General features: G+C 41.6%; 1 protein-coding gene across 4 annotated transcripts in view; it reads left to right on the top strand.

Moving 5' to 3' along the window:
- Positions 1-17,902, top strand: part of rxraa (retinoid X receptor, alpha a) — a 105,119-nt gene that overhangs the window by 67,967 nt on the left and 19,250 nt on the right. For all 4 annotated transcript variants that reach the window (XM_069705212.1, XM_069705227.1, XM_069705221.1 and 1 more), the window contains exons 4-5: positions 14,036-14,186; positions 16,095-16,274. In XM_069705212.1, coding sequence (XP_069561313.1) covers positions 14,036-14,186; positions 16,095-16,274 — 331 coding nt within the window. The remainder of the gene's footprint in view (positions 1-14,035; positions 14,187-16,094; positions 16,275-17,902) is intronic.

Raw genomic sequence — 17,902 nt, forward strand, 5'->3', positions numbered from 1 at the left:
ATTGTAAGAACAGCTTGTTTACTATAAACTGCAGCGTCTTCTTCTACCAGGAAACATTTCATGCGTGGAACCATACGATTCGGATGGATATCAGGCGGAACCACTCTGGTTCTGCCTTAAAAACTGTGTATTTTTCAATAAAAAAAATATGGTAAAAATAAAAAGCAGTGAGTTTAAACCATCCTCTACATCAAAGATGCAAATGACAACTTGATGAAAACCGGGGACAGGATGAACAAAAGTTCCATTCTTACAGGAATGTTGCATCCTCCGAAAGCCAAACCACATGTAAAGAGGGAGACAATCCTTTATCATCAGCCAATTATTGCATCTCAAACAACAGTACTTCCCCTTTGGCTATGTCCTAAGCATCCGCACACACTGACAAACTGTGGCTATGTTTTTTTGTTTTTTTTGTCTTTTAAGGGAGAAACTTTTTGGTTTGTCATGCCTGTTCAGTGTCTCCTGGTTGTCTGCTGTGTGTATGGCTCAAGATCAGAAAAGCATCTGCATTCTTCTGAAGAAGGCCACACACTGTCAGCAATCATACTTTGACAAGACGAGTTTGGCTGTGACGTGAAATGCATACTTTGTCTTTTGTTGTGCGGTTGCTGCCGTTACGGGACTTGTCGTCTCTTTTTTTGTGGAGTCATATGAGGGGTGAGACGGCAAGACATCTCCCCGGGTATCTGGTCCGGGGGCATTGCCAGGCCACAGCCACGCTCATTAGCATCAGACCCGCCGATGGTCGCGTCTGTGGCCGCGAACTCACTGACAACACAGACCATCCCTCGATCACAGACACCGCAACTCTCCAAGCAGCTGGAAGGGATTATACGCAAGGGTTGGAACACATTTTACACTTCCAGTGACAATGGCGAGAGTTGTCTGGCTGTTGCTCTTTGCAGAAAAACTGGTTCTTTATCATCGGACCACTGCCGGTTCCCAATTTCCATTTTGCGGCTCAGCCTGTCCCCCCTCTGGCTTCTGCGCTCTCCCACTGAAACCTCCCTGAGAATCCTAAACCAACAACAGGCCTCCAGTGTCTCGCAGTGCGCCTTCAAAACACACACAAAGCTCTCGTGGTTCTGGAGTCTTAACGCAAAAAAAAAAAAAAAAACACCACTAATGTGAACAAGGTGTAAAGGTTTTACAAGAAATGGAACATGCGCTTAATAAGTTATAAATGAGCGGCGGCGGTGATGTCAACTGCTACTTTGGAATACGTCTTGTCCGGGCAAGCGTCGCTAAGGAGACCAAACCAAAACACAACACGCTTGAGAGAGAGAGAGACACAGAGAGAGAGAGAGAGACCTCAGTGTCTTCTTGTGTGGGACTAATAAAGGTCCATTTCTCTCCTCTTTGATGGACCTTGCTTTAGTCACTCTGCATGACATCATGGTTAAATGGACGCACAAAAGAGCTGTGTAGGATCCCAGGGGAATCATTAAGGCTCTCTAGTGTCAATCAACCCTCAAATGGATTGAGGAAAGTTTTTTTTTTTTTTTTTTTTTTTTTGAAGTCCGAGCTGTCTCCAGGTGGCAATTAGAAGCAGTTTTAGAGCTCACTTTTTTCCCTCGCGCTGTTATTTCAAGGAACTGTAACTAATGTGCACATTTCATTTAGTTGTGCTTCACTTGAAGTTCAGCACACTGTTCTTAAGTTATTAGAAAACCTTGCTATTCTTAGAGACCGGCCTTTATTTAGAGCACTAACCGTTTTACTGCATCTGTTCCATATTAAATCTGTTCCAGCAGTTCGGGGGCCAAATTCCTCGTCTGTCCCCTGGAAGGCTTTTATTCTGAAACACATGCAGGAAGTGTTTTGTTTAAAGAAGCTAAAATTGAAGAGAGTTGTGAAAGCAAAGGAAGCAGAATAAGAACACAACAGAATGTTTTTTAAAAAGAGAAACTCACAGCAACAGAGTAGTCAGTTGTGTTAACGGACATAACTCAGTAGAAATACACACAGCTGTCACAATACAGGCAGGTTTCCTGTTTAATTTTTGCTGTTATTGCCGTTTACGTTCGTAATTTTCTTTTTATTCATTGCTTTTTATTTTGCACACCCTTTTTTTATGTTGCTCAGACATACTGCAGGCCATCATTTGAGAACGGACACCTTAAGTCCTGTGATATTGTTGTGGTCTGTGTTTGAGCTGACATGCGTGGAGGCCACACAGAAGGTGGCTGCTGTAAGGGATTGAAACTGTAACATTAGGTGTAAGTTTCACAGAACTGCCTTTTAATGCAGACTCTAGACTTTGTGGTTAGATGCCTCTGGGACACACACTTATTTTAAAGCTCGAAATAATCCCTTTAGGGCTTTAATTGCATCTCCTGGTGTGATCTTACAGCAACTCAACACTGTGTGGACAGACATGTATGTCTGGGAAATGGAATGACTAATTCCACTTTTTTCACTGCTCACACACCTGAAAACCTTGTAGTTGTGACAGGAAGTAGGTATTAGTCTTTTTATCACAGTCATGTTTGTATTATTTGTCATTCATTTGTAATTTACTTAGTCGTATGTGTGAAGGTATGAACCTATAGATAGTTTACAAAACAATGCGAGATGCAGTAAAGCACAAACAGAACAGGCAAAAGTTTAGACTGTCCTCCAAAGATGTGATATTGGAGGCAGAAAAAACAGTTTACATCTTGGTTATCCTGCTGAAGTATCAGACGGATGCATTTTATGGCATTTATTACTGTCAAAATAGGCCTTCTCATTCATTACCAACTGGGCTACATCCACACCAACATTTTCTTTATTTTAAAACACATGGCTTTCCCTACATTTTCGCAGGAGGAAGTTTCATCAGCATCGGTGACAATACGGAGAGCTTGGAGATTGAACGTCAAACCTCATTCTGCCAGAATTTAGTGTTAATCACCCCCCACTTCCTGTTGAGGGAGTTGATCAGTTACTCAAATTCATTCGTGAACTGTCTGTTTACTTGTTAGTGGCCAGGAAAAGTACTAGTGAACCCAGTGGCTGTGTGACATGCTAATATCCAAGTAAAAAAATATCAGCCTGCTAAAAGCTTGATGACTTGGTGGATTTATCATCCCAGTATCTTCTGCATGGTGCACAATGGAAATACAAGTGAATGACTTCCAGGATGTGATTAATTCAATTCAATTTTATTTATATAGCGCCAAATCACAACACAGGTTATTTCATGGCACTTAACACATTAAAGTCCTTACAGCAAGACTTTCCAATATTATAGAGAAACCCAACAATTCAACAATTCCCACATAAGCTAAGAGAGAAAAAAAACTCCTCTTTAAGGGGGAAACCTCCGACAGAACCAGGCTCAGAGGTGGGCGGCCATCTGCCTCGACCGGTTGGGGTGAGAGGAGAGCAGAGAGAGAAAAGTACAGCATAGAGATAGAAGAGAAGAACTGTTGGTGGAGACAACAAGCGCAGGACAGAGACATGCAGCTCCATGACGGGACATCTGCAAAAGAAAAAACAGAAACCACACGAGCGAGGGAACTGAATGGAGACAACAGATAATAATAAGAAACTATGGGAGAGAAAAGGATGGTGAGGTATGAGTCAGTTAAAGAGTAGGAGGAAAGAAAAGAAGCTCAGCATGTAACGAGGTCCTCCAGCAGCATTGGCCTATAACAGCATAACTAAGGGTTGGTTCAGGTCTACCTGAGCCAGCCCTAACTATAGGCTTTATCAAAAAGCCAGTGAAGAGAAGCTAAAACTGGAGAAATATGATCTCTCTCGCTAAATCCCGTCAGTACTCTTGCTGCAGCATTTTGGATCAGCTGCAGGGTTTTTAATAATTTGGACATTACAATAATCTAGCCCAGAAGTAACAAACACATGAATGAGTTTTTCTGCGTCACGCTGAAGAAGGATTTTCCTGATTGTATTAATATTACGTAGATGAAAGAAGGCAGTTCTGGAGATTTGCTTTATATGGTGGCTAAAGGACAAATCCTCATCAAAGATGACTCCAAGGTTCCTCACAGTTTTGCTGGAGGCCAAGACAACGTCATCTAGAGTAACTAAGTGATTACAGAAAGAGTTTCTGAGGTGTTTAGGACCAAGTACAATAACTTCTGTTTTGTCTGAATTTAGAAGCAGGACGTTTTTGGTCATCCAGGCCTTTATGTCTTTTAGACAGGCTTCAAGTTTTACTAACTGATTAGTTTCATCTGGTTTTATAGAAATATATAGCTGAGTGTCATTAATCAAACTACTGCTGAATTCAATGGTGATTTGACACTTAAAATACCATTTGAACTACTGCTGGATTATGTGCTATTTGACAAAAGAAATACCACTCTGTTCATTTTTACGTGGCACACTGGAGGACACGTAGAAAGCTGTGATGTATTACTTGGTGATAATGGAAGTAACTCCAGAATGAATCACTGGATGGCTCTTGTTTGATACCGAAAAAACATCTTCATTCATCTCTAAGTGATACGTAACACAAAGAACGGTCGTTACAACGACTTGCTGGAGGACATCCCAGTGAATGCACAAGTCGAGTACTAAGAACTGTAAAAAGGAAACACTAATCACTTATTTGATCATGGGAATGGATGGTCAGTTAATTGCTGCAGGATGTAATAAAAAAAAAAAAAAAGTAACTAGCCAATTTACTACTGAATGAACACAAGCATAAACAGGCTTATTATACAAAGTCACAGACGTTAACTAGGTTTTAAACTTGTGAACCGTTTCCCCTGCGCATCGAGCTAGATGGATGCAAAACGCAGACAAATGAAGGGAAACACACTTTTGGGAAAACGCTTTGGGTTTGTTTGTATCCTGTTTATGCAGATGATTCATGGACAGAAAGCAAGCCATGCACAGTGCAGCGTCTATTCAAAATGTGGGTTTATTAGCACTATGTGTGCGTGGGACTACGTGGTTCTGATGAATACGTGTGCCGATACATTTTCTGCAACCAGACAATGCTCCAGCTTCTTTTATTTGTAAGACTTAAAAGTATTCAAAAAATACTAAGTGCTGACACAAGTGTTTTAGAATAACTTCCCTACCATAATATCAGGAGCCATAACTGACTTAATGAACCATGCGCAGTTTCACTGTATCAGCCACTGTACTTAGACATGCATAGCTTAATCTTTCAGACAAACATAGGCTACTGGTAAGATCAACCAGATATATGCAGGACATTTCCACTCTTAAGTTACACACCTACTAAAAAATAATGCAAAAGGTTTTATTTTGTATTTTCTCAGTGCATGAGGATGACTAGATGTTGATACTGTGTGTATCTGCATGATGAACATGTATTCTTATGTAAATAATAAAGACCAAAGGAAAAGGGAATATAGGTTATTAGGTGAGGTGTGTATGGAGGAGACTGAAAAGATCGTAAAGTTGGACAAGAGTGTGAAAGAGTGACTTGTTGTACGAGTTGCTATTTAACTTGTAGGCTGTACAGTGCCCACAGGAGCAGCAGCTTCCTTTTAAAAGGAAATACAAACTTAATATTTGTTTGGACTGTGTATGAAACACCATATAGCTTTTAATTTGAAACGGGGGCTTTTAATTTGAAATGGATGCAGGAAGTTGCAATATTTCACAAATGTACTTTTGATCAGACTCGCTCACCCACTCACTCAGTGACAGACACTCACATGTATAGGGATGATCACTGTATGCCAAAAACAGAAGCACACACTCCTGCATGCACACTTAAAATCCAGAAGCTCAAACATACGTGTACATATACAGTTTAAAAATACACATATGCGTGCATGCCGTAGACCCACCCCTCTGTGCGCACACACATTCTCATGGATGCCAAAAACACTTAGACAAACACATGCCCAGATCCTGCCATGCTGAGGTGAGACAACAGCTGAAAGTCACTCCGCGTATTCCCACTTCACTGCTGCAAGGCTTGTAGCTTTCATGCCACTGATAGTCTTAATATCCGTTTTTTTCCACTATAACAAAGGTTTCTGTCAAAACACACACACACACACACACACACACACACACACACACACACACACACACACACACACACACACACACACACACACACTCACTCAAACGAGCGCCAGCAGTGCTTGCGATGATTCATTTTATCTTTTGTGGCACAGCATGGGGTGAGTCTTGGAACCCTCCAAGCTGTCTAGAATAATGTCTGCTTCTACTAAATTCTTCCCACTGGGAGAGAGTACAGAGTGTTTTATTAGAGCTGAGTGACAACAATCATGGAGCTCTTTTACAATAAGGCATAGTAAGGAAAATATTTATCAATAATTTACCAATGGCTAATAGATCATTTATGTATTTGCTAAATAAAACTATTAAAACACATCAATTGAAGCCAGGTTATGAGCCCATATGTAAGTGAGAGATCCCTTTCATTTCATTGGATTCTCTGCCAACATGCTTGAATGAGAACCTAATGTTTAAAACACAGACTCAATTGATTGCTGTGACGTTAAAAACCCTTCATAAATACAAGCTTGTGGTTTTGTTTCCACTCAAACTATATCACAAAGGCTCAAGCTCACAGCCAGCCAATCCAAACGTTCCCTTTAATTAAAACTGGAGTGGCAGCTTGTTATTACATTATGTGAATATTGTAATGATTGATCAACCATCAATCAAGTGATGACTTCAGTTCTGTGTGATGTATAATTTTTTGTGCTAAAACAATATCATGTATTATTCCTCTTTCCTATTGTTACTATTATTATCTTTTCTTTTATCCCTGTTTAGTCTAAAAAAAAATGAATATATAGAAGGAGTAAAACTGACAAATCTGGTGATATATGGATGATAACATTATTAAATCTTTCTTTATGCCTTTTGAGTTGACAAGATGAAAAACGACAGGTTTTTTTTTAAATGTAATGTTTTGATATCAGGGCAAAAACAAGTTTTAAGATGTAAAGATGAGGAAGGTCATTCTGCACATGCTGAAAGGGCAAGAATCCATCTTTCCTTCCTGCTTCCTCATCCTGAGCATGACTCACGTGATTTACAGTGAAATGACAAACCTATTTGCAGACCCCCAAGTTCAGCCACAAATAACTGTGATGAACCATTCTGTGCGCTGTATATGTTCTCACATCCCACGTCTGCCGATGTGCGGTGTGTGTGTGTGTGTGTGTGTGTGTGTGTGTGTGTGTGTGTGTGTGTGTGTGTGTGTGTGTGTGTGTGTGTGTGTGTGTGTGTGTGTGTGTGTGTGTGTGTGTGTGTGTGTGTGTGTGTGTGTGTGTGTGTGTGTGTGTTTTCAAACAGGTCTTTTTCAAACTGAAACCCAAATTCACTCTAATGGTTGTATTACTGTGAATATACCCTGAAGGCCTCAGAGGAGGAGTGTCCATCAACATACCTACAAGCATGAAAGCCAAACCCCCTCTTACCTCGCACACACACACACACACACACACACACACACACACACACACACACACACACACACACACACACACACACACACACACTGCAGTGCCGAGAAGAAAGTTCCTACTCATTCCTGCTATACTTTGCAGGACGGCTGAGATAAGTTTGCTTTTAGCAGGAAGTGATTGTCACAGGGTGTCAGAGGTGAAAGGGGACTGTGGGTTATCATGAGGTCACATCAAGACCTGATCCCTGTCCTCCCCTCTCAGGAGACAACGGGTTTAGGCCTTGTCTCCTGTCAACAGATGTTTTATATCCTGTCTGCTCACACTTCTGCAGCAGTCATATCTTTGGACAGTTTTAGTTTCTTGCCTTCAAGCAAAAATAAATTAAATTTACAAAAGTTAATAAGCAAAGCGTGTTGCAGTGAGTGCTACGTTTGTGAAGGATGAGATCTCTCCCAGTGGATTGTGAAGCAGAACGTTGTACTCCTGGTCATGTTGTGCTGCTGTTCGATGGGAAACCATGTGAAGGAATTCCGTGAGGCCGTTATGAAAGAATACTGTGAATATAACTTTGTCAGCGTTCAAGCAAGGTGCCCTTGAACTGGAAAGAAACTGAAGTTCCACATGAGGGTTGTGCGTCGAGGAGTGGTGCGCCACGATTTGACATCTCCTTTTGAAGTGTCTTTATGAGCAGACTATGCTCTGACTCTCTGAATCGAGCTAAGCCCATCTTAAGCAGAGGCCTCACTGTCTCGGCTCCTCTTTCCTTTTTGTCCTCTGTTCACTCGAGGGACGACGGCGCTCTTTATATTTTTCACCACCATGCGTGTTGTCATAGCATACTAATAGTTTGCAGGACCTGCTCTGCTGCCAAAATTATTCTCTCTATTAAAATTAATTAGGACTGAGTGAGACACCAGAGCCAAGCTGACTATTAACACTGACCTTTATAGGTTGTTGTTAGATTGATTATTATTTATTTCTTGTTTATTTTTGTTGCAATGAGGCATTCAGACCAAATTTGTAATAGTACCTATTTGTCATGAGATTGTGAATGGCTCTGTATTTATGATATATTTGCCTCTCTGAATGTAAATTTGTAAAAAAAAAAAAAAAAAAGGGTCTGTTTGATTTGATCCCTTTATGACTAGTTTTTGTAGACTGCGTGAATATATATGTAAAACAGGGTACCGACTCAATTGTTTTGGTCGTATCTTGCGTTGGAAAATGCCTTGTCATTCGGTACACTGCATCCACAACAACGCATTTTTGTTTGAAAACTTTGGCTTCCTTCACACAAGAGTAAATCTCATTGAGCCAATACAGTGTTTACCATACGCAGCCTCTACTTGTGCAGCAATGTTCATATTGATTGAATCACTCATTTTCAACAGATGTGTCTATAATCGTACATCAATGCACCTTATTTCAGTCTCTCCAAACTCATTTTTGTCCATGTACCCGAGTGCGCTGCAGTAACAGGAGGCTGCTCTGCATGCAGCTGGAAAGGGAGCGTCAATCCATAGCATTTGAGGCACATCAGTAAATTGCAGTGTCAATCAATAACTATCATGTGAAGTATTTTAGTGGCATCAGTTTATTGTAGCTTCAGAAAACCACCACGGTTACTGTTGCTGTAGTGGTGTGATGTAATTATATTTTAAATGAAATGTATTTGATCAAATTGGTATTGGGAAAAAAGTACCAGTGTTGAAGTCAAGGTATCGGTAACTGTACCTGTATCAAACATTTTTGAACAAAACAAAGTTTAAATTAGCTTTGGAAAGATTGATTGATTAAGTTTGATGACAAAAAATTAAAAGAAAATTCTATTTCATAATTATCTTGTCACTTCAGTGACATGTTTGCTGCTCCTAGCCTCTTGAAAGAGAGCTTTTGCTGCTTTTCTCTTTTGTCGTTTTAACATATCTTTGGATTTTGGACTGCGTTGTTGTCAAAGAAAACAATATAAAGATGTTCACTTACGGCTCGGGTATCTTGAGATTTGCAGTTTGAGCGATCTCTTCTTTTGAATTTCTTGATGAAAAGTTGAGTAGAAAAATATTGGAAAGGTTCATTTAGAAGAACAATAAGTAACTGTTGCAACCCTAGCTTATAATATAAATGCAGTTTCACCCTGTACTGAGCATTACTTGCAATTTTAACCATAGTGTGTGTGTGTGTGTGTGTGTGTGTGTGTGTGTGTGTGTGTGTGTGTGTGTGTGTGTGTGTGTGTGTGTGTGTGTGTGTGTGTGTGTGTGTGTGTGTGTGGTGTTTTTATGTTACCACTTCTACCAAAAATGTAGTTTCTACTAACTTTCTATAAGCTTTTATTGTATATATTTTGACCAATCCCGATGTCTGAAACGTATTCCCGGAGCTCTTCATGGCTAAAAACCTGTTTGAGGAACTATTAATTCATCACCTTTTGCCGAATGTTGGACTCCTCCAGCAGCCTGCTGAAGCCAGCAGGTGGCACGGAACATATAATCACTTATATCAGTTTTGTGCAGAATTTGACACCCACAAGCAGACAGAGACCCCCGCACCGTACTGCATGTAGTAATCGAATGTCCTCCACAACATGTTATGTAACACCTGCAGCACACGAAACAGTGTTCGTCAGCCGCCCGTGTTGCACGTCGTACTGCGGGGAATCTTGTGTCCTACATTTCAAGTCCTTGATGTAAAATGCCCCTCGTTTGTTTCTCTCCTTTCGTCTGTAAAAGTTTGAAGTCGAGACCGTCTTCTCCTCAGACAGTAGCAAGGAGAGGTTTGTCGGTGGGGTTTCCCCAAAGCGGTGCGCCTGTACACACAGCTGGCATACCTCCCTGTGAAGGGTCACATGTATGTGCTGTCGGGGGGGGGGGGCGCATGTATTCTATTTCCAGAACCAGTCCTGAGCCACTTTAATCCCCCCGCCTTGTCTTTATCGCCAGGGGCGCAAGAGAAAGAAAGGCCCCCCTCCCTCCCTCCCTCCCGCCCTGCCTGCCCATCCCACCCCACCCTACCGTGGGGAGCAATGTTGCTGCGATTGAGTTGCAGGTTTACTGAAAATAGATTGTGAGAGGAAGAATCGTTTCTGTCAGGCAGACAGAGGGTTTGATAGGGCCGATCTCCGCCGAGGAGACAGTTCTGTTAGCGCTGCGCTACGGGGGAAAAGACTAGACACTGGTGTTTAACTGAGGTAAGACCTTGTGGTGTGTGTGTTTGGGTGTGTATGGGTGTGGGTGGGAGGGGTGTGTGTGGGTGTGGGTGGGTGTGTGGGTGTGCGCATGTAGGTGAACATGCAGAGACGTGGAGGATGTGTGCACATGCCGCCACAGTGATGCAGCTTTGTTGGTACCTTTTGCTCTAAAAAAACAATCACCTACTTTGCTTTAAGAAAGGCTTTGTCAACATAGGAAGACATTGCCACCATAAAGTTAACAATAATTTGACGTGTGTTTCGTTAAAATACTGCAAAATGATTCTTGTTTGACTCCTAAATTACTACTTCAGTATAAACTCTGCAAAACTTTTCCTTTGATATTAAAAAGTAAATAGTGTGCACCTAGGAAGCTCTGCATGATAATAACCTAAGATTATTTTTCAAAGCTTAAACTTTGTGTGTATGTTGCCTTCAGTGTGCATTTGTGTAAACGGGGTGTGAAGAGCAGGCCAGAGGTGGTTGCCCCGCGGGGGGGGGCGACTGCACATTTTCCTTCAATGGAGAGTGTTAACCTTTTTTAACGCGCCGAACCCACCAGTGGATCCTTCATTCAAACCAACATACCACATAAGCTTTCATTTTGAAATTCAAGTCGGGTTCCCAAGTTCCCATGGCACCCCATATGTCACGCCGAATTCACTACAAATGTGGATAAAATGATGCACAAGACATCCAGAATTTTCAATTTGATGTGATGGTAAAGCGCCATGCTTTGGAATATTTCTCTCAATGGAAGCTTAGTATACAGCGGCTCCAAGCCAAATATATATTTAAAAAATATATATTTATATATATATATATATGGCATTGCTGACACTTTTACTAACTTTGAAGCTATTAAAGCAGAATAAAATTTTAGAGTGAGTTTCAAAAGGTGAAATGAGATACCAGGAGCCACAGCAGCTGGGCGTGTACACTTTGTGTGCATGGCTGTGTGTATAGTGTCATATGCATATCCATGAATGCATGTGTATACTGCATATACATGCCTATTTGTTTGTACTTCTGTGTGTCAAATCAGCTCCCACCTTTACAATGCACAGCCAGTGTTACCTGCTGTAGGTGGAACGATGCTCCTCAGTTCTATTTGGGGACATTTGGATCTGTGGTTGTTGGACTTTGAACCATAACTAACGGCGCATTCAGGCAGCTGGGAATTGGGAAATGTCCCATTTGCCGCAGTCCGACATTCCAGTTGAGAGCGTTCACATGATGACAACAAACAGGCCGCCCCATAAAATGTGCTTTATTTCTGCTGTCAGAACGCAGAGAAGTGACAAACAGCCTTGTCATCATCCATATAAATCAACACAGCGACAGATGGAACTCAGGAGGTCGAACGTGTCATTTCTACACGTTTTGGTTTTCTGCCGTTTTGACATGTGACGGGCTAACAAACTACACGGGCGATGCTAACCAGGTCTGGCTATTTCACCCCGTTTCCAAAGCCAGTACATTTCTCTCTTCCACCACAAGAACTGCCGTATCAAGTGACGTCAAGCCTCTGACCTTTCAGAAACCTCTCACTTTCCTCGTGGGAGATTCCCAGTTTGACACGCATTCAGGGTTATTTTCCCTCTCGGAAGTCAGAACATTTCCACTTCCCAGTTGCTCATGAACGAGTCAGGATATCTCATCTGCTTTGGTTTTAGTCCGTAGCTTTTCAGTTCCCAGCTTCACAGATGTGTGATAATAAATAGCTGGAGCAGTCACATTCTCTGACACGAACATGCTCTGAGACATACACCAATATACATTTCTCCCTTTCGAGATTATTTGGATGATTAATTAATCTGTTCATAATTTTAGTGGACAGAAAGTCAGAAAATAGTGAATAATACCCGTCTTGATTTCCCACAGCTCAAAATGTTTTAACTTGACGAATAACAAGCGATAAATAACTTTGTCCCACTGTTAATTGGTACTGCTACAGTCTGCTGCACTGTAATTGCTCAGCTTTGTTGTGTGTCAGATTTTATACCATTGTTTGTGTTATGTGTCGTTACACATTGGAATTACAAAATATTCATGTGTAATTTCTTGAGAAGTAATTGGAATAATTTGAATAATATCCAATTACAAAAGCAGCCGATAATTGCAGCTGCATAAATGAATGTTCTCTGTGTGGAGTGGAGGAACCACCTGCCAACATCCACATACGCCGAGAGGCTATTTGGTTTGTGTACAGTGTGTCTGAGGAGCAGCATTGTTTGCTGTGAGGTGTGTTTCTCCATGATCTTCCATGGCGTTGCTAATGCGCTCCGTCAGATGGCTGCGACCTCGGCGCGGGATGCGTTTTATAATGACACAACAAGTTTTGTCGTTTCATTATGAGAGGAAAGAAGTTCTTCTGCTTCGCCCGATCCCAGCAGACGGAGACAGACTTGCTCTGCAACAGCGTGAGCTCAGTTTGGAGCCAAGAAAGTGTTATGAGCCCGCATGAGCCGGTGTGGCCGCTCTGCCAACTCTGCTCTGTGTCACCCCTCTGTTGCAGGTGTGTTTGTGGAGATTCCACTTGTCTGGCTCTATTCAAACACCCCTCTTCCCCCCCCCTCCACACACACACACACACACATATCTTTGTAACGTCAAAGTACTTTTAGCCCGGTTGAGCAGATTAGTGCGTCTACTTTTCAATTTGTTTCCTTATGGTGGTGCTAATGGTCGGCTTGCTTCTGTTCCATCCAGTGCATTCTGTGTTTTAAGATAATTCATATCCGGCCCCGCAAAGTTTATCTCCTCTGGAAACAGCATGTAGCTCGTTATAATAATTAGCCTCCCCTTGCTCTTCACTTTTAGCAGAAGGCGAAGAGAGGTCACTTTGGAATGAGTTTTTTTATTTTTTTATCAAAGCTCTCCTTCAGAGAGAGAGGCAGACGGCAATTGAAGCTCGACTTAAGGCTGCAGTTGCAGCGCCGTTAAAACAAATGCTGTCTCTTTATTCCACTGTACTGTTAAATTTTGCAGCGGAGTTATGCTAGCGCTGAACATTTCGGAGCCAGCGGGGCTTGTTGAGAGCATGAATAAAAGAGTTCCCGGGGTTGAGTGGTGCAGGATCCTGCTGTGCCAGATTTAGATCTGGAACAGAGGGGAACTGAAGGGAGGAGAGAGACGAGAGGGAGCAATGAAAGAGGTCCTGTTGGTACTGCTGACCATCTGCATTGAATATCAGCAGTCATCATATCCTATTCACTTTGTGCTTTTAGCAAATTGTTCAGCACACTCTGCATGACATAACTGCGCTCATATTTAATGTCACTGTTTGTGTATGTAACCAAACCTTGTCTCTCCTTAGCATAGCTGCCCCTCGTTCAATACTTAATGTCATCGGCTAAACTATGTGACAGGGCTTTATGCGCCGGGGTGTGTGATGTTGCCAGTCCTGATTTGAGGCGGCTGCTTTTTGACCTGTCGGCGTGTGTGTTTGGGTGTGTTGATGTTCCAGCTGAACTCGCCGATGAACTCGGTCAGCAGTACGGAGGACATTAAGCCCCCGCTGGGTCTCAACGGCGTGATGAAGGTGCCCGCCCAGCCCTCGGGCACGATGCTGTCGCTCACCAAACACATCTGCGCCATCTGCGGTGATCGCTCCTCAGGTGAGTGACATCACACTTTCTGCAACGGAAGTATTTCACAATGTTCAACTTCTTTTTAAAAAAAAATCTGTAACAACTAAAGTTCATTTCACTTGAGATGACTGTTTAAAAGTGTGCACGAGTCAAACCCTAACCAGAAAGTCCTGGGAACTTTATGTATAATTTTGATTGCACAAGACTCTATAATCAACAAATGAAAAGAAAGCAGGACTACACGGCATCTTGGTCAACGGCACTAAGAAACCAACAAAGATGAACTCTGGTCAGAGAACAGCCCCGCGGACCGCCCTGGCAGAACCACACACTGCAGCTTCTTGCAGTGGGAGATCTTCCTGGAGGGACAACAGTCAGTGGAATTATTCACAAAGCTGGGATAAATGGCAGCGAGGCCAAAAAGAAGCCGCTCCCGAGGAGAAGGATACGAAGGCACATGAAAGACACTGAGGCAAACGATCGCATGTTTGGATGAAACCGAGTCTCAGTTCAGCTTCTGCTGAAACAGAGAGGCGCTATGTTTGAGGGCAACCATGCACGGCTCATCAGTGACCACGGAGCATACCTACCAGGAAAATACAAGCACATGTTGAAAAAGAGCAAATTTCACAAGCGCTGCGTTTTCAGAATTACGGTTACAAAACAACAGTGAAAGTACAGACACTCACATAGGGATATAAAGATACTTTCTGTAGTGTTTAAAACGTTTTCTTAGTACATAGTGAATGGGTCACGTCGGTATCACTGTGATGATATCGTTTTTAAATGAAGTCAATTAAATGTTGAACCTTTTGACATCTTTGTGAAGCAAGTTCAGTTCACATGTAACTTTTAGAGATGTCAACTATTAAAAAGCATATATGTGTGATATTTTACAACAAAGGACCAAAAAAAAGAAAACATTAAAGTTCATGTGACATCCTTAATTTCCTTAATATTTAGTCCCAAGTTCAAACTGGCTCACGTAACCTGTAGCGTCTACAAATTAGCATTAGTATCAATTCTTGGAAATTTTTTGGCCTTTCTCAGAACACATGCTCACTCCAGGGTTCACTTAATCTCCGACTATCATTTCATCGAGAACAAGCTTCACCACTTAAACCACAAGAGCATTTAACCTCTGGTTAACCGTTTGCCCAGGGAAGTGACTCACACAGTAGTCTTCTTTGCAGAGTCTTCTTAAGCGTCTTTACTTTTTTTTTTTCTTCCACACATCCAACAAATAAGTCTGTTTCAATGTTTTTTTTGGGATAACCATGAAAACTTTTTAGCCCCGGGATGAAGGTGGATGTCTAATTCATTGGACAGTTTTGACTGTCATCCTGCGTCATTGGTGCTGCTTGCACCCGAGGGGGAAAATCAAAACAATGTTTAATAGCAAGTCATGCTTCATTTAGTTGTGCTCGTAGGCTTTATTTATCTTCTCTGGTGGTCTGAGCAGCAAAGAGCTAACAAAGAAACAATCTGAGCACCACTGGAAAATGCAAATGGACTCCATCCATTATAAATAACAAAAAAAAAAGAGCTGTTCGGAGCAGGGGAAAAACAACATGCTATGTGAAGAGTAACACAAATCCACGGGGCTTGCCTTCAGTAAATCCTTCATTTTATTTTCCTTTGCCACAGCAGTGTAACCCCGGAACACAGAGTCTGTTCACTTTAATAGATCTTTGATCATAATTTCTCTTTTGTTCCCTCAAAAACTGGCAAGAAAAATGTCACCGTGATCTCAGCAGGAAAACCTGTTAATGAAGCACTCAATGATGTCTCGGGGTTTCAGACAAATTACTACATGACAGTAATGCACAAATAGCAAGAAAAGCAACTGGCAGCAAATATTTGACTCTAACCACTGTCACCGACAAAATATCTGAAAATATTAGACAAACCTTGTCTCTCTTTCCTCTCCCTCAGGTAAACACTACGGCGTGTACAGCTGTGAGGGCTGCAAAGGCTTCTTCAAAAGGACCGTGCGCAAAGACCTGACCTACACCTGTCGCGACAACAAAGACTGCATGATCGATAAACGCCAGAGGAACCGCTGTCAGTACTGTCGCTACCAGAAGTGTCTAGCCATGGGCATGAAGAGAGAAGGTACAGCACATACCGTTGAGGATAAAGTCCCACTTACCCATTTCCCTCACTTCTGTACTAATCCACACACAGCACACATTCAAACCAAGAGGAGGGGGTTCAATTTGGAAGTCGGTAGCATTATAGTGCAGCCAGCAGCGGTATAGATACGGTATTTTGGTGACCAATGACACGGAGTAACTCACAACCGAGACTTTATTTGGCAGTGTGCTCCAAGCTATTCTGAATTTGGTGTGTTCTTAAACTGCTCTTAAATTTGACACTGTGCAGATGCCACAATATTCACTGTAACTACTGGGTTCATCAACGGAAAGTCTGCAAGACACCGTAGAAGTCGCCTTTATAAAAAGTGTGGTACTTCCTTCAGTTTCAAATCTTACAGTTTTCCAACGTTAAAACAATAAGGTTAAAATTGTTTGATCTATACTGGGCAAGCTTCAACTGATGCAGAGCTAAAGAGGCTAAATGTATGGCAACCATCATATCACATTAAGGTTAGATGAAGCCCCTTTTCACATACAAATACAATTTTAGAGAGGCTACAGTGATTAAAACGACTCTTCTTCCAGCACTACTTTGGATATAACGTGTTGACATGTTGCGTGTGGAAGCAGAGTGAGGGTCTGAGAGCAGGCAGGCCTCTGAGACTCCGCTGATGCAGACTGGAGGAATAAAAACACAACAATAGAGCTGTGTGAACTGCTGCTGCCATTGCGTCATGGAAGTCGCCATTTGTACTCTAACTAATTTTGTATATACTTGGAGTTTGTGTGGAACAGCCTACCTAGTTATTGTAAACAGGCTTGTTTTCTCAAACAAACATACGAAACACGAGATGGTTTGCGTGCTTATGTTGCAAGTTATTCGATGCTCAAAATTTAATCAAAGTGCTCAAATTGGATAATGTCCTGTAATTGTAGAGCACAGTGAAAAATTTGGACCACATTCCTCAAATTATAGGCCAGTGATGGTATGCACACACTTCTCCTGCCCTTTTTAAAAAGATACAGGGATTTAATTGTCTACATGGGGAGACCACATACAGTTTACAGCTTGTAAATCAAACCCAGTTCATTGTTAGAGCCTGATTCATAATGGATTATTGGGGCCAATAACAAAAAAATATTTGGATATCAATATCTCGGCCAAAATTCTTTATGTATATGTTATATATATATACATATAAACACACATTTGTTTTCAGTGATCCCTCCAATGTAGTTATTACAGGCCTTTAACACAGAGCTATGTAATGGAGGGAGGACCTTTAACAGTCAATTATCCACACTTACATCAGTGCTCTCAAACAGCTAACTTGTTTTAATTAATTCTAAATAAGTATAAAAAACAAAAATAGAATATTTTTAAATGTATCCTGAACTTTTTCTGCATCATGTTCTGTAAAAAAGTTGTCATGTTGACCGACATACACCGATACCAATATATCTGTGACAGGCCGATATCTGCTAATTAAATCGGCTGGTTGATATGCAAGTCAGGCTCTCATCATTACGGCCTGAACAACCACTACTTTTAGTCCCCATGTAAACATTGTCAGAGTGCTGTAACAAATACATAAAGAGGCTTTATGTCATTTTTAGGATCCATTCCAGTGCACCTAACTACAC

This window comes from Brachyistius frenatus, unplaced genomic scaffold, assembly GCF_029030835.1.
Source record: "Brachyistius frenatus isolate BFR_SWC_R1_liver_20210118 unplaced genomic scaffold, ASM2903083v1 Contig_3, whole genome shotgun sequence".
NCBI lineage: Eukaryota > Metazoa > Chordata > Actinopteri > Embiotocidae > Brachyistius > Brachyistius frenatus.